The sequence below is a fragment of the Notothenia coriiceps genome, unplaced genomic scaffold (genome assembly GCF_000735185.1).
Source record: "Notothenia coriiceps isolate Sejong01 unplaced genomic scaffold, NC01 NC01_scaffold00034141, whole genome shotgun sequence".
In the NCBI taxonomy this organism is placed as follows: Eukaryota; Metazoa; Chordata; class Actinopteri; order Perciformes; family Nototheniidae; genus Notothenia; species Notothenia coriiceps.
The window spans coordinates 101,722-119,234 of NW_011366842.1; the positions used below are offsets into that span (position 1 = coordinate 101,722).

At 39.9% G+C, this 17,513-nt stretch overlaps 3 protein-coding genes across 8 annotated transcripts in view; 2 read left to right on the forward strand and 1 right to left on the reverse strand.

Moving 5' to 3' along the window:
* Nucleotides 1–2,676, forward strand: part of wasf1 (WASP family member 1) — a 54,146-nt gene extending 51,470 nt beyond the window's left edge. For 2 of the 4 annotated variants that reach the window (XM_010790345.1, XM_010790346.1), the window contains one exon: nt 239–2,674. In XM_010790345.1, coding sequence (XP_010788647.1) covers nt 239–396 — 158 coding nt within the window. In that variant the 3' untranslated portion in view covers nt 397–2,674. Of the gene's footprint in view, nt 1–238 lie in introns of all 4 variants that reach the window. The other 2 variants (XR_800161.1, XM_010790347.1) reach the window with 2 other exon arrangements.
* Nucleotides 2,677–3,612: 936 nt separating this feature from the next.
* On the reverse strand, nt 3,613–12,150 carry kif25 (kinesin family member 25). 3 transcript variants are annotated; one of them, XM_010790349.1, is made up of 15 exons: nt 12,042–12,150; nt 11,805–11,870; nt 10,883–11,005; nt 10,426–10,567; nt 8,645–8,748; nt 8,454–8,539; nt 8,300–8,339; nt 8,133–8,200; nt 7,984–8,058; nt 7,629–7,811; nt 7,219–7,395; nt 6,435–6,589; nt 6,098–6,346; nt 5,207–5,362; nt 3,613–4,458 (listed from the first exon to the last, which is right to left on the reverse strand). In XM_010790349.1, the coding sequence occupies exons 1-15, from the start codon at nt 12,081–12,083 to the stop codon at nt 4,307–4,309; spliced, it is 1,818 nt and encodes a 605-aa protein (XP_010788651.1). In that variant the 5' UTR covers nt 12,084–12,150; the 3' UTR covers nt 3,613–4,306. The 3 variants fall into 3 exon arrangements, with proteins under 3 accessions (XP_010788651.1, XP_010788650.1, XP_010788652.1); XM_010790348.1 differs by having other exon boundaries at nt 12,015–12,150; XM_010790350.1 differs by having other exon boundaries at nt 11,985–12,044.
* Nucleotides 12,151–12,705: 555 nt separating this feature from the next.
* Nucleotides 12,706–14,974, forward strand: ccdc167 (coiled-coil domain containing 167). The gene is made up of 4 exons (XM_010790351.1): nt 12,706–12,845; nt 13,571–13,665; nt 13,826–13,878; nt 14,327–14,974. The coding sequence occupies exons 1-4, from the start codon at nt 12,795–12,797 to the stop codon at nt 14,443–14,445; spliced, it is 318 nt and encodes a 105-aa protein (XP_010788653.1). The 5' UTR covers nt 12,706–12,794; the 3' UTR covers nt 14,446–14,974.
* The last annotated feature ends 2,539 nt before the right edge of the window (nt 14,975–17,513 follow it).

Below are 17,513 nucleotides of genomic sequence, written 5' to 3' on the forward strand. Positions count from 1 at the left end.
ACCCACAATTTCCGAAAAATGTGTCAATTGATGGAGGAAGGATAATGAATTGACAGAAACATTATTCTTTTGAAAAGCCAATTTTAAGCAAACAATTATGAAATGTATTCCAGCTTCTGAAATTGTAATATTCGGTGATCTCACAGTGAATACAATGTCATGTTTTGGGGGTTTTGAACTGATGGACAGACACGCTATTATGTCATCATAACCTCTCTTTCTCTGCTGCTTCTTCCAGGCATACAGCTTCGGAAAGTGGAGGAGCAGCGAGAGCAAGAGGCTAAGCACGAGCGCGTTGGCAACGACGTGGCAACCATCCTGTCCCGCCGCATCGCTGTGGAGTACTCCGACTCCGAGGATGAGTCCGAGTTTGACGAAGGAGACTGGATGGAGTGATGGAGATCAACAGATGGAAGGGGGGTTGGAAAAAGCAGAGTTGGAGGCAGAGGAGGAATGTGTTCAGGTGCACTCCACACCTCGCCATCACAGTCCTTTCTACTCTGGAAAGAAGCAAAACATTGTTGTTGCCCACTCTTCCTCTGTCACACTTCATTCTTTCTCAAATCTCTGTCTTGTGGTTTGTGTTCGGAGGAGAATCTTCATGTCCTGGTCCGTCTCTCTCGTGTTCCAAGAGAAGTTTTTGCATTTATTCTTTTCTGCACTACCACATGACATTGTTTCTTCTGGATTTCTTGTGATGAAGTCCCCCATGTTTACTATTGTTACACATGAAAATAACTTTCTGAAGAACCACTTGTTTTGTTTCTTATCTGTACTTCGATGTAAAAAAAACAACAAGAAAAGGAAAAAATGAAGGCATGTTGCATTCTCCTTAGTTCTGCGGCACCATTTTGCCACCCGGTGGCACAACATGGCATTGAGTGGATGCTGGTTTATTTGATCGTCTTTTATTTACATTTTTCTGCTGACACATTTGCCGTTGTAACGGGACAGTAGTTGCTGATACTGACCACTACATGAACTCTGTTTTTTTGTTACTTGTCATCAGGACTGACTCCACCACTTAGATCAAGCTAAAGATTGTGTTGGTATGTCATGTGATGTTTGCTATATAGGTGAAAATGAAGAAGGGGAAGCTTGTGCATATCCATTGACTTACATCCAACTTTTACCCCAGGGAAATGTATGCCAAGAGATTGAGCTGTTTGTCTGTCAAGGTTCTACAGAGCCCTGTATGCTCATGTGGACATCAAGAGAAACACTGAGCCATCGGAATCTGAATATCGAGCTCCCATCATTTCTTTGCCATAGAAATGGACACTACAAGTGGTTAGATGCTGTACATGTACGTCAGATCTCCTGCCTGTTTACTGTTCCTGATACATTTTCAGTGTGCAGAGAAAAAAAAGTGTGAATTTCAAAAAGGAACCCACTCAACAGAGTCTGACCAACACCAGGTAAACCCACTCAACAGAGTCTGACCAACACCAGGTAAACCCACTCAACAGCACTGAAGGCAGCTCTTCCCTCAGATCCCCTGTTACTGAGTCCCTGCCCAATAACAAGAAGCCTTACCTCCTTCGGTTCTGCAGCAACAAACACAATATTACATGTTCTACGAGACTGCCCTTTCAGGCATGAAAGAGAAGGATACATTATGCCTTGTTTTGGCTCATTTCAAAGAAAATGTCCGCCATCCTTTTCTGTTCGTCGTTCGTTCGTTCTTTCTTCTACTTGCCTTATTGTTCGTACAAAACGTATCGTTGAGTTGATGAATGTATTGTGCTGTTACTACTTACTTGCCTGCGCTTGTATGGATTTGCTGTTTCTATGTTTGGGGAGGGGGGATGACGGGGGGGGGTACAGTAACCCTGGTTTAAAAAAGAAAAAGATTAGATCAATACTGTATACCATGTAACTTATGTAACTGTTGACTGTAACAGTTTGCTTGAATTAATAAAAATCTAATGTTATGTTTTAGCCCTAAATGTTATGGGTCTGTTGTTGTTGTTGTTGTTGAGTTTGTCTCCACAGCCAACAACAGTGCTATATGGAACATCACCAAGACATAAAGTCAATTTAAGGCATTCATTACTCCTTTCATTATAGCCATTAGCAACATTTTGTTGATCTAATCTAACTACATGAGATCACGTTAATTAAGAAATTGTCAAAATCTGTGATGTGTAATAATCAAACATCTGTTCAGCTAAGAAAAATGACCAATCCTAGTTTAGTTTTGGGGTACTATAAGCAAAAAGAAATATGTTCAACTTAATATTCCTGATTGCGGTTAGTTAATGCAAGCATATCATAATAAATGATGTCTCTTTGAAATGTGGCATCATCTATCTGTGCAGCTGCCTTAAAACAATTCAATAGCTCTGGATCAGTTATAATTAACATCAAATCCGAGCATGATTTATTTGCTGGGCATTTTGTCATATAATTAATATTAAAAGATGAATCTGCTTTATAAGGAAGTCCGCCAGGCACTCAAAGTTAGCCAATGAGAATTAAGAGGATCATTTTATCCGAATAAGCAGTTTAGCCTTATAATGTCTTGGCCATGATCCACGTAACAGAACAGCTCTGGGTCATTTTAAGCCAGCTATGAAGAACTGAAAAATCCCTTACAACCAAATAAAGCTAACTCCCTTATCCATATTAGAAGGAATAGTGCCGGGGGTTTATCCCAAATGATCCACATCTTGACTTTTGGAGGAGAACCCTTTCAGATTGTGTTTGTCCGGTGTGGATAAAGACTAACGGTTATAATTAAAAGCTCACAATGACATGTGCCATCTCACCTCCCTCTGTTCCCATATTGATCTTGTCTTATTCTCACCTACACTCATCATTTCTCCTCCCTCTCCTCATCTTCTCACCTCTCTCCCTGTTTATAGAGAGTACTGAGAAGAAAGAGAAATGTGTTGTTCCTGGAGTTTTCATATTTATTATCCTGTCACCGTCACTCTTTATCCTCTAAGCCTGCGCTTTCAAAGACGCTTTGGTGTCAGGGTGTCACATGACAGCTGCGTCTCAAATACATGTCAGCTTTTTGACCGGGTGGATTTTAACTTCAATACATCGTGAAGTGCTCTCATCGCAGATGACAGCATGCTGGGAGGAGGACGAGTGTGAGTGAGTGAGTGAGTGAGTGAGTGAGTGAGTGTGTGTGTGTGTGTGGGGGGGGGGCTGTACATACCAGACAGTATTATTTTCCCCATGCTTGGAAGATGTCCCACTGTTTCACCACGAGGGAAATTACCTGATTTGTTTTCTTCCAACATGTAGTCAACAAACCTTAAATAGCTTTTGTAAAAAGAATCATCAGCTGGTGTACTTTGTTATCACCCCGATGGGTTTTGCCACATTGGGCAATCAATTGTTCAGCTCCTTAGCAGAATTGTGCTTATGCAGAATATTCCACCTGCCTGCAGTAATTGACTGTAAAACAAAAGCTAAAAATAATACCGTCCTGCTCTAAAGTGATTATATGTATTCCTCTTCGCTGTAATCTACACAGCAGCAGACGGTTTATTGGAACAATCCCCCGCAGTGGAAGTAGTTTGCGTAGAATAGAAAGCCTTTTGTGAGCAATCAACTTTATATGAATAATTTTTCTAAGAGACTGCACAAACTGTTTAATGCCCTTATTTGACTTTCTCTGTACAGTGTCATCGGGAACAGACTGAAACACAAAATACACATATCTGCACATCAGCTGTTTAATTTTGTTTTGTAATATCGGCACTACTTTCAAGTCTTCAAAAAAGGGGGATGAATACAGATACAGAATACATCAACATGTGTACAAACATAACTGCACCCAAAACTCTAAAAAAGAGAAGGCATGAGCAGAAACACTGAAATGTATTTACAACAGAATTCATGGAAGACTACTTCAGTCAGGAAGCATTTTCTTATACAGGACTGACGACTATCAACATGATCTACAGTCTAATGATATGAGAGATTGAATAAATAAAATGTTATCCTAAATTGAATCATTACCCCAACTTTCAGTATCTTCATCCATAACTACTAAGCACCCTTTGTTTGCCAGGGTTAAAAATGAACACATTATACAAGTACTTCAGAAAGCCCTATAAAAGACATTTAGTCTATTAAAATATATCTAAAAAAGGAAAATATATAAATATTTCTAGCAAAATTAACACATTTCTTAGTTAACGTAACTACTGAGAGCAAGAAGGGCTCACACCCACTATAAACTAAAATAACAGATTTGCAGGTATACCGTCGAAACGTGTTGGCATGACTGATTCAGGACGTATCTTGCTGCCGTATTGCAAAGGAGAAAATCTCTCTGTCTGTCTCGTCACTTAACTTTTAGAGGGTTCCCCTTCCTTCGCGGCAGCTCCTTCTGGACCTGACGGGCACGGGTCCCGAAGCCCAGGGACTGCAGGGACTCTGTGACGTAGCGCTGCGTGGGGGAGACGCACAGCATCACCAGCAGCTTGGCATCTCCGCCTGGTGGAGGGGATGGAGACAAGAGGGGATGTTCAAGACTGACATGTTAAACACCACCCAAAAATTACATTAGAGTTCAAGTCAGAAACAAGTAGGTTTACACATACAGTATGAGGAGGTTGCCTTAGTGTGTATGCTGCATACATAAACACAGCTGAAGAAGATACATTGTAAGAAAATCTGAGAAAAATAACACCGATCATAAAAAACGAAAAGAAATATTATGACGATAAGATAAGATAAGATAATACTTTAATGGTCTGAAATTTGACTTGCATCACAGCAGCTCCATGTGTAACATCAACATAGACAAATATCAAGACACAATACATGAAAAACAAACATTTAACATTCACTGTGAGAAAACATGCTCAAAGAGCCTTTAGCGTGCATTTGATCTGGGATCTAGCTCTGTAAATGTATGACATTAAGATAAAGACAATTATTCACAGGAAATATATAATATATACCAAAAGATTACACTAAAAAGGACAAAATACAATTTAAATACACGTGTCATACTTTTCTTTTCCTTTTTAGGGCAAGGACAAATACATTATACAGACATATCTTGGCGTAGTGTTTTGGATGATTCAGTGTTGTCTGAGTTACAGTATGTGGAATCTCTCAGCTAGGTGAAGACATGTCGGTGTCAGTGACTCTTTCCCAGGAAATGCAAACCCAGAAGATATGAATCCCAGGTGTTAGAAAAAGAGAGTGTGAGTGTGTAAGTGTGTGTGCGCCTCACCTATGGCGTCCTGTAGCAGATGGGTGAGTTTGCTGTTCCTGTAGGGGACGTGTGGTCTCTGCTCGGCCAGAGCTCCCAGGACATCGGACAGAGCAGAGAGACTGCGGTTTATACAGGACACCTCCCACAGAGCGGCGCCCGAAACTCCAGACATACCTGACACACACACATTTTTTAACTGTCTGCACGGAAGCTGATTGATATGCATAATGAACAAGCATCCGCTCTACTTGGTTCAGTGACAGTGACCCATACACATATAACAACAAAGACTATACTATATTTATGTATGTCTGTAAGTTGTTGCTATTGTCGGGACCCCCTTGAAAGCGAGATGGTGCTGAAGGGGTTTATCCCAATGAATTTAAAAAAAAATCTCTATAATACCAATTATGTGCAATATATATATGCCGTTAATAGCTTTGCAATATATACCTGGCTGCTATATCTCTTAGAACTGTTACAGGATGTGTATTTTGTAAATGGTCTTGTTATTTTTATCTTTAATATTTTGTATGCATGCTTCTTGGTTATCATTAAGCTGTCTTTGGTTCTTTTCTTGCTGTAACAAATTCAAATGTCCCCTCTGTGGGATGATTAAGGTATTCTGATTCTTATTCTGACCTTTTTTCTGTGTAAATACAGGTTGATTACCAAAACCTGCATCCTCAGCTGTGTTTGTACAGGCTGTATATGAGCAGGTTGAAATCTGCACAAAGCAGCATGTTATCCCCAGCATCTGAATTAGACATGCCTAATGACTGTTTTTCAATTATTTACATTAAAAAGGTATGTTTTCCAGGTTAAATGTGGCCAGATGCATCTTCAAACAATCACAGACCAAATTTCCCACGACACTAAACTAAATTCACATCCTTGAGCCCCTCTCACCGACACTCTCGCTCCCTGCCAGGTCCACCAGCTGCAGCTTGGTTTTGAACAGAGCCTGGGAAACGCTGCGCCTGGGGGACGGACAGGGGGAGTGTGAGGGGGAGCGGCTGGGAGAGGAGGCCGTGCTCGCGAAGAGATGATCCTCAGATGATTTGCGGGCGGCGAGGTTGGCACGGCGACAGCGTGGGCTCCACCATTCCTTCTGAGCGGCCAGCTGCATGTCCTTCTTGGCACTCTGGAGCCTGCGGGCTGAATGGAAACAAACAGTGTATGAGTGTGTGGCCAACAGGTGTCATCAATGCTAACATATGTGTGAGTGTGTGTGATTGCGTCTCACCCAGGGCCAGTGCGTTGGGGCTTTTGGAGGAAATGGTGAGGGTGACAATGAGGTGAGAGCGAGAGGAGTCGGGGTGGACGAGGGTGGGACAGTGAGCCCTGAGCTTCAAAACCCTGCTGAGGATCTGCATCACCTCAGAGGCATCCCGCACGGGCCTGGAAGACATATGAAACACATCCGACATGAAGTGATAGCTGCTAAAATCAGTATTGAACATGGATGAAGTGAATATGTCTATGGGAACAATATAACTCAGTGACGACCCAGTGCAGCCTGTATTGGTTTTATCTTATAGTTTTACTGCATTCAACTTCACTGTTTGGTTCACCCGCCCCACCCTGATAGCGTCATTTTCAGCCCTTTCCCATTACACATCATTTGATACATGTTACATGTCGAAAAGCTTTGATTATATGAATACAAAACAAAGGCAGGCTTTTTCCCCATTGTGCAAACATTTGATTTGGTTGGTTTTGATAAATTATATTTGACAAAAGTACTAATATTTATATTTGATTCATCTGTATTTGAGCTGTTTTATTTGTTAGGGTTATAGGCAATATGAAATTATTTGAATTAGTGTGTTGACTGTTAAGTGTGTACCTGTCCAAGGACTGCAGATGGAAATGTGCTTTTAGCTATAATCTGGCATATAGCATCTCTTCTCTGTTTGAGATGAATGTGTTTTTTATGCATGGTACCCGTTCAATAGAGATATCAAATAATAATAAATAGAAACACAATCTTATATTCTGGTTGTCTCCTCAGCTGCGGCTGTACTCACTGGTATTTGAGGGCGATGACCTGGCTGGCCCCATTGGAGGTGGTGATGACGTCGCAGCGCTGCTCCACCGGGTTGCCCTGCGCATCTTTGGCCAGAAGGTCGAGCACCTCGTTGTTGTACACCTCCATCACTGACACCTCCACTGTGTGGCTGTAAACTGGCTTCTCAGAGATCATCCTGCACACACACACAGGAACAGGAACAAAACCCCATACATGAAAACAAAAAGACAAAGTTCGACCTAAATATATTCTATTTTGATACACTAATGGATCAACTTTATCTCTACACAGTAAATCAGAACAGATCTACTTTGGATTCAGCATGTCATAAAAAAACACATCTCGCAGAGTTTAGTCATTATAGACAGTAACTATCACAAAAAACAAACAAATGCTTTTCTTCCTCACCGAAAGAGTTCAGCAGCCGCCTTGGGGATGATGCCCTGCTCCGCCCCCGGCTGCGCCCCCGGCTGCGCCCCCGGCTGCGCCCTCTGCTGTCCCCCCGAGTGCTCCTCCAGCTGCTGGGAGCCCATCATGGTGTGAGTCTTCCCACTTCCTGTCTGCCCGTACGCCATGATACACACATTGTAGCTGCAGGGCAGGAGATGACATTCAGGACATGCAGTCACATTATGCCGTTTGTCACATTTTTAATTGTTTGTTCTTCATCCCCGCAGGGTGGTTCTTCAATTAATATAGCTGAATGAACATTTGAATGGCATGTGATTTGACATAGCCTTTTTTTTAATGCTTCCGTACTCACCCGTCCAACAGAGATGTGAGGAGCGGCTTGACTTCCTCGAACACTGCATCCTGGGATTCCTCTGGTCCATGCACTCTGGAAGAAACACAGAGGAATCATTGATACTTTTGAAACTAGAGTAATTGCGCCATGACGGTGTTTGTTTTTACCTCTCAAACTCATACATCTTGTTATGCACTGGCATTCCAGGTTTTATGCAATTCACCATCACTGTGTCCTAAAAACAACAAATGGGGCAAAACAAAAATAGGGTGAGGACACTGAGGCTGCTAGCGGCAATTAAATATTATAAATGTTAAGAAAATGTAAAACTCACATCACTGACTGTAGATACCACTTCTTCTGATAATGCAGGCCTGACAGAAAAAAACAACACATATATTTGATATTTTTAGCTTTTCAAGTGCAAAAAAACTCTTAATGATCATAAAGTATTTCATATTGTCATGATGGATCCTGTAATGCCCCACCACGATCCAGGGGTGGAAGACGGGACGTGGTCAAAGGGTAAAACTGGTCGCACCCTGCAGTGAACCCTGATGTTGCCTCTCAGCTCCTGTACATATTTAACAATAACAACAAAGCAACACATCAGATATGCTGTAGGTTTCTATGAACCCAGACTATAACCCATTATCTTCAGACAATAATCTGTGCTCACCACCAGGGTGTTATGGAGCTCTTTCCTCCTCTGCCTCTCCGCCCGGCACCTCTCCCGCTCCTCCTCCAGAGAGCGCTCTAGAGCTGAGACCACAGCTTGTAAATCTGGTCATGGAGAGCAGAGAGATAAATTAGAGAAAAGAGGTTCAAGCTTATTATTGTGTTAATTTTGATACAACAAACACATAAGGAAAAGGCAGACCATCTGTTGTCTGGTTTAAATCTTTGAACTCAGGCCAGGTCTATAATCCTGGAGCACACATGTTAGTGCTGTTAACCCGGCACTAAACTACTCCATTCACTCAGACGGGTTGAGACCTTCATGGATAGCCTTAGTTGAACGAAAATATAACAAAATGTTCCTTTTTCTCTTTAAAGATGATTTCAAGTGCAAATTATTCAAAAATAAATGATCCCCAAAACAGCAATAAAAGTTTTTTTTTTATTCTAAATGAAAATGTCTGTACTTAAAGGCCTTCAGAATCTTAAACGTAAACCTCTAATCTGATTATTTATAGATTTATTTGTTGGCATTTTCCCTTAAAAACGTCTTTTTTAAGTGCCTTGGTTTTATTGCTGCATCCAAATTCATAGTTTCCTAATCATATGAGTCTACAACATGTACATTTTTAATAATAAGATAGTTATTACTTAAATACATTTTATTTGCTAGGTTTTTGGAATGATACATATATTTCAGATTGATCCCTTTATAAATCTTGAATTAGAAGTCAAAGAACAATTACAGCCCTACAATATATAAAAATAATGATTAGCAAAGTAGCAAATAAATTGCAAAATAAATGTAATGTAAGAGAAATCTCCAAATAGTTGAGTACTATTGAGTTGAGTACTCTTTAATTAGTGCAGGTAAGTAGGTGAAGTTTGCAGCATTTTGCACAGCATGTTCTCAGGGAGATCAGTTGTCACAAATCTTCAGAGCCATGGTGAGTAGCTGACTTGTGGGACTGAATTAAAGCAAGAAAGTGAACCCGGGATAACCTCGCAGGGCGGGGTGAGAGAGAAGAGGGGAGGGGCAGTGTGAGAGGATTATCAGCAGCCTGATCAAGAAACAGCCAGCACAGAACATGTAAACCACTTTAGAGTAGTGAGAAACACAGAGAGGAGGAATGAGTTGGCAAAACAAAAAGCATTAATAAAAGTGGAAGGTAGAAAATGTCAGACCAGAAGGGAGGCATAAAAATGTTTCTTAATAAAATATTCAACGAATGGTAAATTAACTTCTGACGGTTTGAAACCTCCCCTGTGATTTACATTATGACTTCTACACACAGTCCCCTCAGCTATAATAGCTTGTTGGTATAAATTCAAAATGGCAGAAACAAGAAAATGCCAACATGGTATACGTGCTACAACACTATACCCTTCTAGGAGGAGAGCATGTGGCGGCAAAATGTACGTATTCTTGCCCTGATTTATTTTATTAATTGTTTTAATATAATTCATGCGTGTATTGACCAAGTAGCAGAACTTAAAATGCCGCCAATATTTATTTATTAGCAGGCCTTACACATTGACCCTTTGAATTTGAATCTATCATAGGTTAATGTCAGAGTGCCTTGAAAAGCTGCTCTTCTTAAAGCTGCATGCTCACTCCAGCTCACAGCACCCAGGCTCCACCATAACTTTAAAAAGAAAATGGCCAAAATGGTGCCGAACAGTAAACCTAGAAGTCAATAAAAAAAACAATTTGCTAAGGAAAATGGGGTAAAAGATGCTGCATTTCTGATCAATTGTTATGCTACACACTGAGACACTTACCCTGAACCTCGTCTCCACGGTCACCCTTTAGAGAACAGCTGGCCTGCTGTACTTTGTCCAGCAGCTGCTTGCTCTGCTCTTCCAGCTCAGTGGAAAAACTCAAATACACTGCGAAAAGTTCACTCAAGTCCTGCTTCACGGCCTGCAACCAACACAGAGAGGAGACATGAAGTGTGAAGGGCAGTGCGGATGTGTGTGTGTGAGTGAGTGAGTGAGTGAGTGAGTGAGTGAGTGAGTGAGTGAGTGAGTGAGTGAGTGAGTGTGTGTGTGTGTGCGTGCGTGCGTGCGTGCGTGCCTGTGTGTGTGTGTTTCTCTTTTGTTTGTGTGTCTTTCTAAGTTCCTAAATGACTTTCCTTTCTTGCCTTTGGATGGTATTTAGTGAAACATTTCAAAAGATCAGATAAAAAAACTATTAACCAGCTACCATGTGCACAAAGACATTCTGGTGCATGTGTACCTGGACCTCAGAGAGGAGTTTGGCGAGGGCTGACCGGGTGATCTTCTGAGCGTTCCTCTGCTGCAGATGATGCTTCTGGGCCTTGGTCTCCTTTTCATGGTCTCGACGGAGCTTCCCCAGACACTAAAGGATACGACATCAACATACTTATTCTGCACCGCTGTACCATTTTATACTCACGTTATGCCAAGCAACAGCTCAACTGGCAGTTACAGCTACATTAAATAACCCCCCTTGTATCATGCTTGTTCAAATTTAACAGCATTTTAATACAACACACGTCTTCGAGAGACTTGTTGGTCAACTGTTGTTGATAACTTATTAAGCAACACGTTTACCCTAATAGATGTAAAAGTGGCATACGTTGGCAAAATGTTGAGGTTGAGGGAACTATGTGTTTCCCAAAACCCACAGTAAAAGCTCTGGTGCTAAATGATCGCATTCCGTTTCAATTATCAGTGAAAGATGAATAAATAAACAGCATTGGAAGAGAACATGTTAAATGCTGGAAAACAAAAGATACTCTTCTCAGAGAGCTTATTTTAAACAGTTTTCATTACATTGCACATTTGTAAGTATTATGTAATTATTTGTAAGGTCTATAAAACCCAATAAAACATGTTAGGCTACTTTAGGTAATACTAGTTGCCTGTTTACAACTAGTTTGAGTTGAAAGGTTCAAATTGAGCATGTGAAGGGACAGTCTACCGGGATTATTTTTGGTATCCATATTCTCCTTTTATAACAGAGACATACTGTACAATACAAAGTTACACCTGAATTCAATGGCAGTGAGATAAAAGATAAAATACATAATGTATTTCAATCATGCTATTAAAGAAAATACTGTAACAGTGATCTGGGATTCCCTTAGGCCTAAAAGGTTTAAGCCTGTAAGTAATGATGGCAGGAGTCTTCTTACCTCGGCAAGTCTTAAATGAAGAATAGCATTCTCTGTCTCCAGTTCCAGTATTCGTTCCTCTTTACTCTAAAAACACAAAGACATAACACACACTCTTGGTTTTGTGCGTAGGCTACTAAATGGAAAACAATCAATGCATACACCTCAAATCCATTAACAATCTCAGATCATAAATCTCACATTTGGCATGACACTCTAGCAGTGATTTACCCTCAGTTTGTGCTCCAGCAGGTGTACCTGATGTGCAAATATTTGGTCCCGGTTTATAAAGAGAGGCATTTTTCCTAAATGAAACGGAGCTACTAGAGAAGAAAATTCATGGCGTCGTTCCTTTTCTCTCTCAGCTGATCAAACCGTGTCCTCTCAGGTCCTTTAATCCGATTAGCAACTCTCTCACTAGCACACACACTTTTCTGCTTCGTAGCGGAGACAGAAGACAGTTTTCGGTCGCTGTTCCTATAGCCATTAGTACTTCCAATACTACTGGCATAAAACATACTTGTTTATTCCAGATCATGTATATTTAATATATCATGAATAACACTTCACTTTCTACTTGTTTTGCACTTTTGGTAGAACGCTAACTGCATATCGCTGTCATAGTGCAATGACAATAAAGTTGAATCAAATCTAATTTGTTCATGTATAACGTCATATTATATGATATTTGTGTGTCTTATAAGAGCGAAATAGAGTTAATAACTATCACTTTAGTTTCACTAATTCAAAGGGGCTGCTGCTGCTGCTGCTGAAACCCCCCATTATTTTGTTCTCCTGGGACTTTGTCAGAATAGCGTCAAATAGCATAGTTTAAACTTTAGGTCACTATTAGCACAGGTGACATTAATTAGCCTGACCGTTATGGCCGTGTTACACATATAGGGGGCAGCACCGCCTTCAAGGAGGAGTGATGTGTCAAAATGAAGAAGAAGGAAACACTTCCGTACAGTCAGTCTAAGGCTCTCTGAAGTAGCTAGATTCAGCCAGAAAATGACTAAAATTAAAGACAAAAGACGCGAGAAAACCAGTGTCGCCACTGAGGTAAGACGGTGAAAGACGCGTTTTTCTCCTCCAGCTTGCTGGATAGGGGGTTAGCATTTTAGTTCGTGCCTCCTTCTGCATCCTCACATCTCTAATATGCACACATTCAATTCATTTAGTGTCTGCATTTGGTCAATAGTGCAAAGTAACTAAAGTAGATTTACTCAAGTACTTGTACAAGTTTGAGGTACTTGTACTTTACGTGACTATTTTAATGATATGGTACTTTGAGGTAAATTGTGCACTTTTACTCCACCTCATTTAAATACCTTTAGTTACTTTGTAGATTTGGATTAGTAATATGAAATATAATCAACACTTAAATAGGACTTGAGTTACACCTGAATTAACATTCACAATCTACCCTGCAGTAGGCCTATACAAAAACGAGTTGCACCTTTACCAGCTGTGATAACATCACTAATTATATTTAAAACATATCAAGTGTATATCATTTTGAAATGGACCAATCTGCAGAATGAGTCCTTTTACTTTTGTTACTTTAAGTATCTTTTGATGCTAATGCTTTTGTACTGTTACTTGAGTAACATTTTGATTGCAGGACTTTTACTTGTAACAGAGCATTACTACACTCTGGTTCTTCTACGCTTACAACACTGGGTACAAGAGTACTTCTTACGCCGGCCTCTGTTCATGGTGAAGTATTTTCAATCCAACCAATCTTAACTAAACTCACTATTATCTCTGACCTGTAAATATTCTAGATAGACCGTTTGGAGGAGCGGCGAACGCGATGCAAAGACAACCTGGACAGGGTTGAGTTCAGGAGCAGAAAGGAGAAGCTCTCTGAGAAGGACAGGTGAGGATGATGATGGTGGTCATAGAGATGTTAAAACGTACTTTCAGAGATGAAACCTAACTTGAATTTATACAGTTGTTCCCTATAAGGCTTGTCCATGACGTGAAAACCCTCCTTATGGTGCTGTTTCTCTCTCTCTCTCACCCTCACTGCTCCATAGGCAGGACCTGGAAGATGAAATGACCATCATTAATGAGAGGGTGCTAAAGTTAGGTAAGGAAACACTCCTACAAAAAACATGTGCCATTCAAATGTAATAAGCAGTGTCACAAATATGTTCTAACTTCACTTTATGTGGACTTGACATTTGAATACTTTTAGAGATATTTCAATTACAATCAAACAAACTATGAATGATTATGGACAAAACACAGCTTTGGATTATGTGAATCAGTCTTCTTTTGGTCAGTTGCTTCATAGTTGGTCATTCCTAAATATATATAAAAACACAAACATCTGAGATAAACAGTCATTGTTGTGATCTGATTTACTCGTTAAGCTCATGAAAGTTTTATCCGTGTTATGATTGCAACCGTGTTTAATGTTATTACGGTGCATTCATATAAATAAGCAGTTTTTGTTGCTTCATGATGTTTCAGTTTTGGTGAAAATGGATGGCTGCCACACATTAGTTGATTCACATTACTTTTTAAATTTCCAGACAAGGAGCTGCAGACGTTAAGAGGAGAGAATCGGAGGAACATGCTGATGTCAGTCTCTCTGCTGGTCATCAGTGCTCTCTTCTACTTTGTGTTTTTCTACAATGACGAGGACTCATGATACTAAATGCTGTCATAAAGGGACTTTTTGCTCTTAAAAGCCTCGGGACAGTGCTGTGATGAGGTCATGATTGTGTACACACTTTCTGTGTTGAGGAAACTCCTCTGTTCTGCCTCTAGATGGCATCATTGTCTTAAACTTTTCTGGTCGTCATACTTTATTCATCCTGAGCCGTCAGAACCCACCACAGCTTCTTGGACCAACACATATGATAATTGTGAAGTGAGCCATCAGTTTTGTATTTTCCTCAGCATGTACACTTGTAATTTTTTTTATCTATATACAACATTTTGTCACATAAATAACTTATCAAATATAAAGTTAATGCCACAAATAAACACCAAAGTAATAATGCTTTTATACAATATGTCAAACTAAATTGTGCCGATTTAAGTCTGATTTAGCTTTTCAGTCACATGTAAACACGTGTGTGATAACGGAGGTTGCATGTCACGTGTCAAAGTTAATGATAGAAATATTTGATACAGAATGTTTTCTTGTTACATTGAATAAAACCTAAAGAATGCCATTTTTTGTTTTAATACTCATGCTGGCCATGCTGACCTTTCACTTATAATGCAAAACACATGCACAAATCTCTCTCTTTCTTTTTTTAAAAAAACCATATGAAGGTCGGAGAAGAATTGGGTTTGGTCTTAGAACTGATTTGTTTATATGTTAGTTGGTATTATATATTTTTTTCATTTATAAATTAAACTTTACAATTTTTGGAGGCTTATTTATCGTGTTGTGTGTTTGTATTGTCTTGGTTACTATGTGCACTGCAGTGGATTAGTATTAAAACACATTTATGTAAAATGATTTTACATATAGAGTTTATTCCATAACTGCTAGCTTTAAAAGAGGTCCATTGTCACAGTGGGATGGTTTTTAAGTGAGATGTATCTTTTCTTCCATCGAAACTAGAGCACAAATAGTATAATGGAAGACTGAAGGACATCACCACTCAGTGGGGGAGATGTGCTCTGATCACAAAGTGTATTGTTTGACACCCGATGAAGAGGAGGCGTTATTCCTCACCCAGTGACACAGCCATGGTGTCTGAGGGGCTGTCTGAGGACAAGTCATCTGAAAGCCTTCTCTCTGTTTTGAGTATAAATAATTGAATAATGATCCGAATTATATGAAATTATTCTTGTAAAGACATCATTAGCAAGACCCAAATAGAATTAGGGTGACATGATGACTGGTTCTTTCAACTATTTTATTTTCTTGACTCTCCTGTCCCTAATTGATCTCATTTTAACTAATGTTCCCTATAAATACTCATCTTTGGGAGTATTTGCAAATGATTTGAGTGATCACTGTGTTGTAGCCACAATTAGGGACACTAAGGTCCAAAAGGTTAAACCTCGCATTATCATTAAGAGAGACAAAAAACATTTTGTGGAGCAAGGTTTTGTTCATGATCTGTTTGGGTTTGATTGGGGGAAAATCGATTTGTGTGCAGATGTAGAAACTGCATGGTCTTATTTGTATCTTGGTTTTATGGAGATCATTGATAGACATGCACCCCTGTGTAAATTTAGAATAAAGGGACGAGACAATCCTTGGTTTTCTGCTGAACTGTCCAGTCTCCTTCATGAGAGAAACAAGGCCTGGGCAAAGGCTAGGAAATCAGGCTCAGAGGTAGAATGGCTGCGTTTTAGGCAGCTAAGGAATAGCTTCACTTCAAATATCAAAAGTGCTAAATCAAAGTACTATCTGTCAGTAACCACAAAGAATCTGAATAATCCTAGGACATTTTGGAAAGCCATAAAATCGATTTCCACCAGTGAGATCCGTAATGAGCTACCTCCGTGCATTACCACAGCATCTGGCTCTATATCAGACAGGGCTACTATGCTAAATTGCTTTAATGAGCATTTTGTGTCCTGTGGTTCTCTATTTGATTCTGTCACTAACTCTGTTTCTGTGAACACTACAGTCTGTGACTCTGAAAAACTTGTTTTGGAAAACCCTTTTAGTTTTACTCCTTTTACTGTTGATGTTGTTCGTGAATCTTTAACCAAGTTAGATCCTAAGAAACCGGCTGGCCCGGACAACGTAGAACCTTTCTTTTTAAAGATAGCTGCAGATTTTATTGCTCTTCCTCTCACTACTCTTTTTAACCTCTCCCTCAGCAGAAACACAATTCCAATATTGTGGAAGTCTGCTTATGTCTTGCCTCTACTAAAAGGAGGGGAGGCAACTATTTTAAATAACTATAGGCCCATCTCTAAATTGTCAGTTCTGGCTAAGGTTCTTGAACGCCTAGTGAGTGAACAGGTAAAGGAGTTTTTATGTAACAATGATATCCTGTCTAAACATCAGTCAGGCTTCAGAAAGCAACACAGCACCATCACTGCCACAATGAAAGAGGTGAATGACATTAGGAGTATTTTAGATAATAAGCAGAGTTGTGCAGCTCTATTTATTGACCTGTCCAAAGCGTTTGATACCGTCGATCATCGCATCTTAAAGCAGAGGCTGGTCAGTATTGGCATATCCAGCCATGCAGTGGGGTGGTTTGTGAACTACCTCTCTGAAAGGTCCCAATGTGTTCACTTTGATGGGCTGTCTTCTGAGTGGTTAAACATTACTAATGGTGTTCCTCAAGGTTCTGTTTTAGGTCCACTTTTATTCTCCATATATATCAACAGTTTAGGTGAAAATGTGGATGAAGCTACTTTACATTTTTATGCGGATGATAACGTGATGTATTGTGCAGGTCCCTCCATTCAGGAGGCTGGTGTTAAATTACAGGCTGATTTTAATATTATTCAGACTCAGCTCTCTGAGCTTAAGCTTCTTTTAAATGTGGATAAAACCAAGGTAATGCTCTTTTCTAAAGCTAAAAATACACCAGAGATTGCTTTGGATATTGTAACTACGCAAGGAATACAACTTGAAGTGGTTACCTGTTACAAATACCTTGGTATCTGGCTTGATGATTGTCTTACTTTTAAACTTCAGGTCATTAATCTGCTTAAAAAGCTGAGGGTTAGACTAGGTTTCTTTTTCAGAAACAAGTCCTGTTTCTCACTTGAAGCCAGGAAAAGGCTCTG

What these genes read in the sequence shown, in the direction of transcription:
- kif25 (XM_010790348.1), bottom strand. Translation starts at nt 12,083, where the DNA reads ATGCCTCTCTTTATAAACCGGGACCAAATATTTGCACATCAGGTACAC. An exon ending in AACTCCTCTCTGAGGTCCAG is followed by an intron (nt 10,568 to 10,882) that starts GTACACATGCAC and finishes TGTTGGTTGCAG; the next exon opens with GCCGTGAAGCAGGACTTGAG. An exon ending in TCTGCTACAGGACGCCATAG is followed by an intron (nt 4,459 to 5,206) that starts GTGAGGCGCACA and finishes CCCCTCCACCAG; the next exon opens with GCGGAGATGCCAAGCTGCTG.
- ccdc167 (XM_010790351.1), top strand. Translation starts at nt 12,795, where the DNA reads ATGACTAAAATTAAAGACAAAAGACGCGAGAAAACCAGTGTCGCCACT. An exon ending in AAGCTCTCTGAGAAGGACAG is followed by an intron (nt 13,666 to 13,825) that starts GTGAGGATGATG and finishes ACTGCTCCATAG; the next exon opens with GCAGGACCTGGAAGATGAAA. An exon ending in TGAGAGGGTGCTAAAGTTAG is followed by an intron (nt 13,879 to 14,326) that starts GTAAGGAAACAC and finishes TTAAATTTCCAG; the next exon opens with ACAAGGAGCTGCAGACGTTA.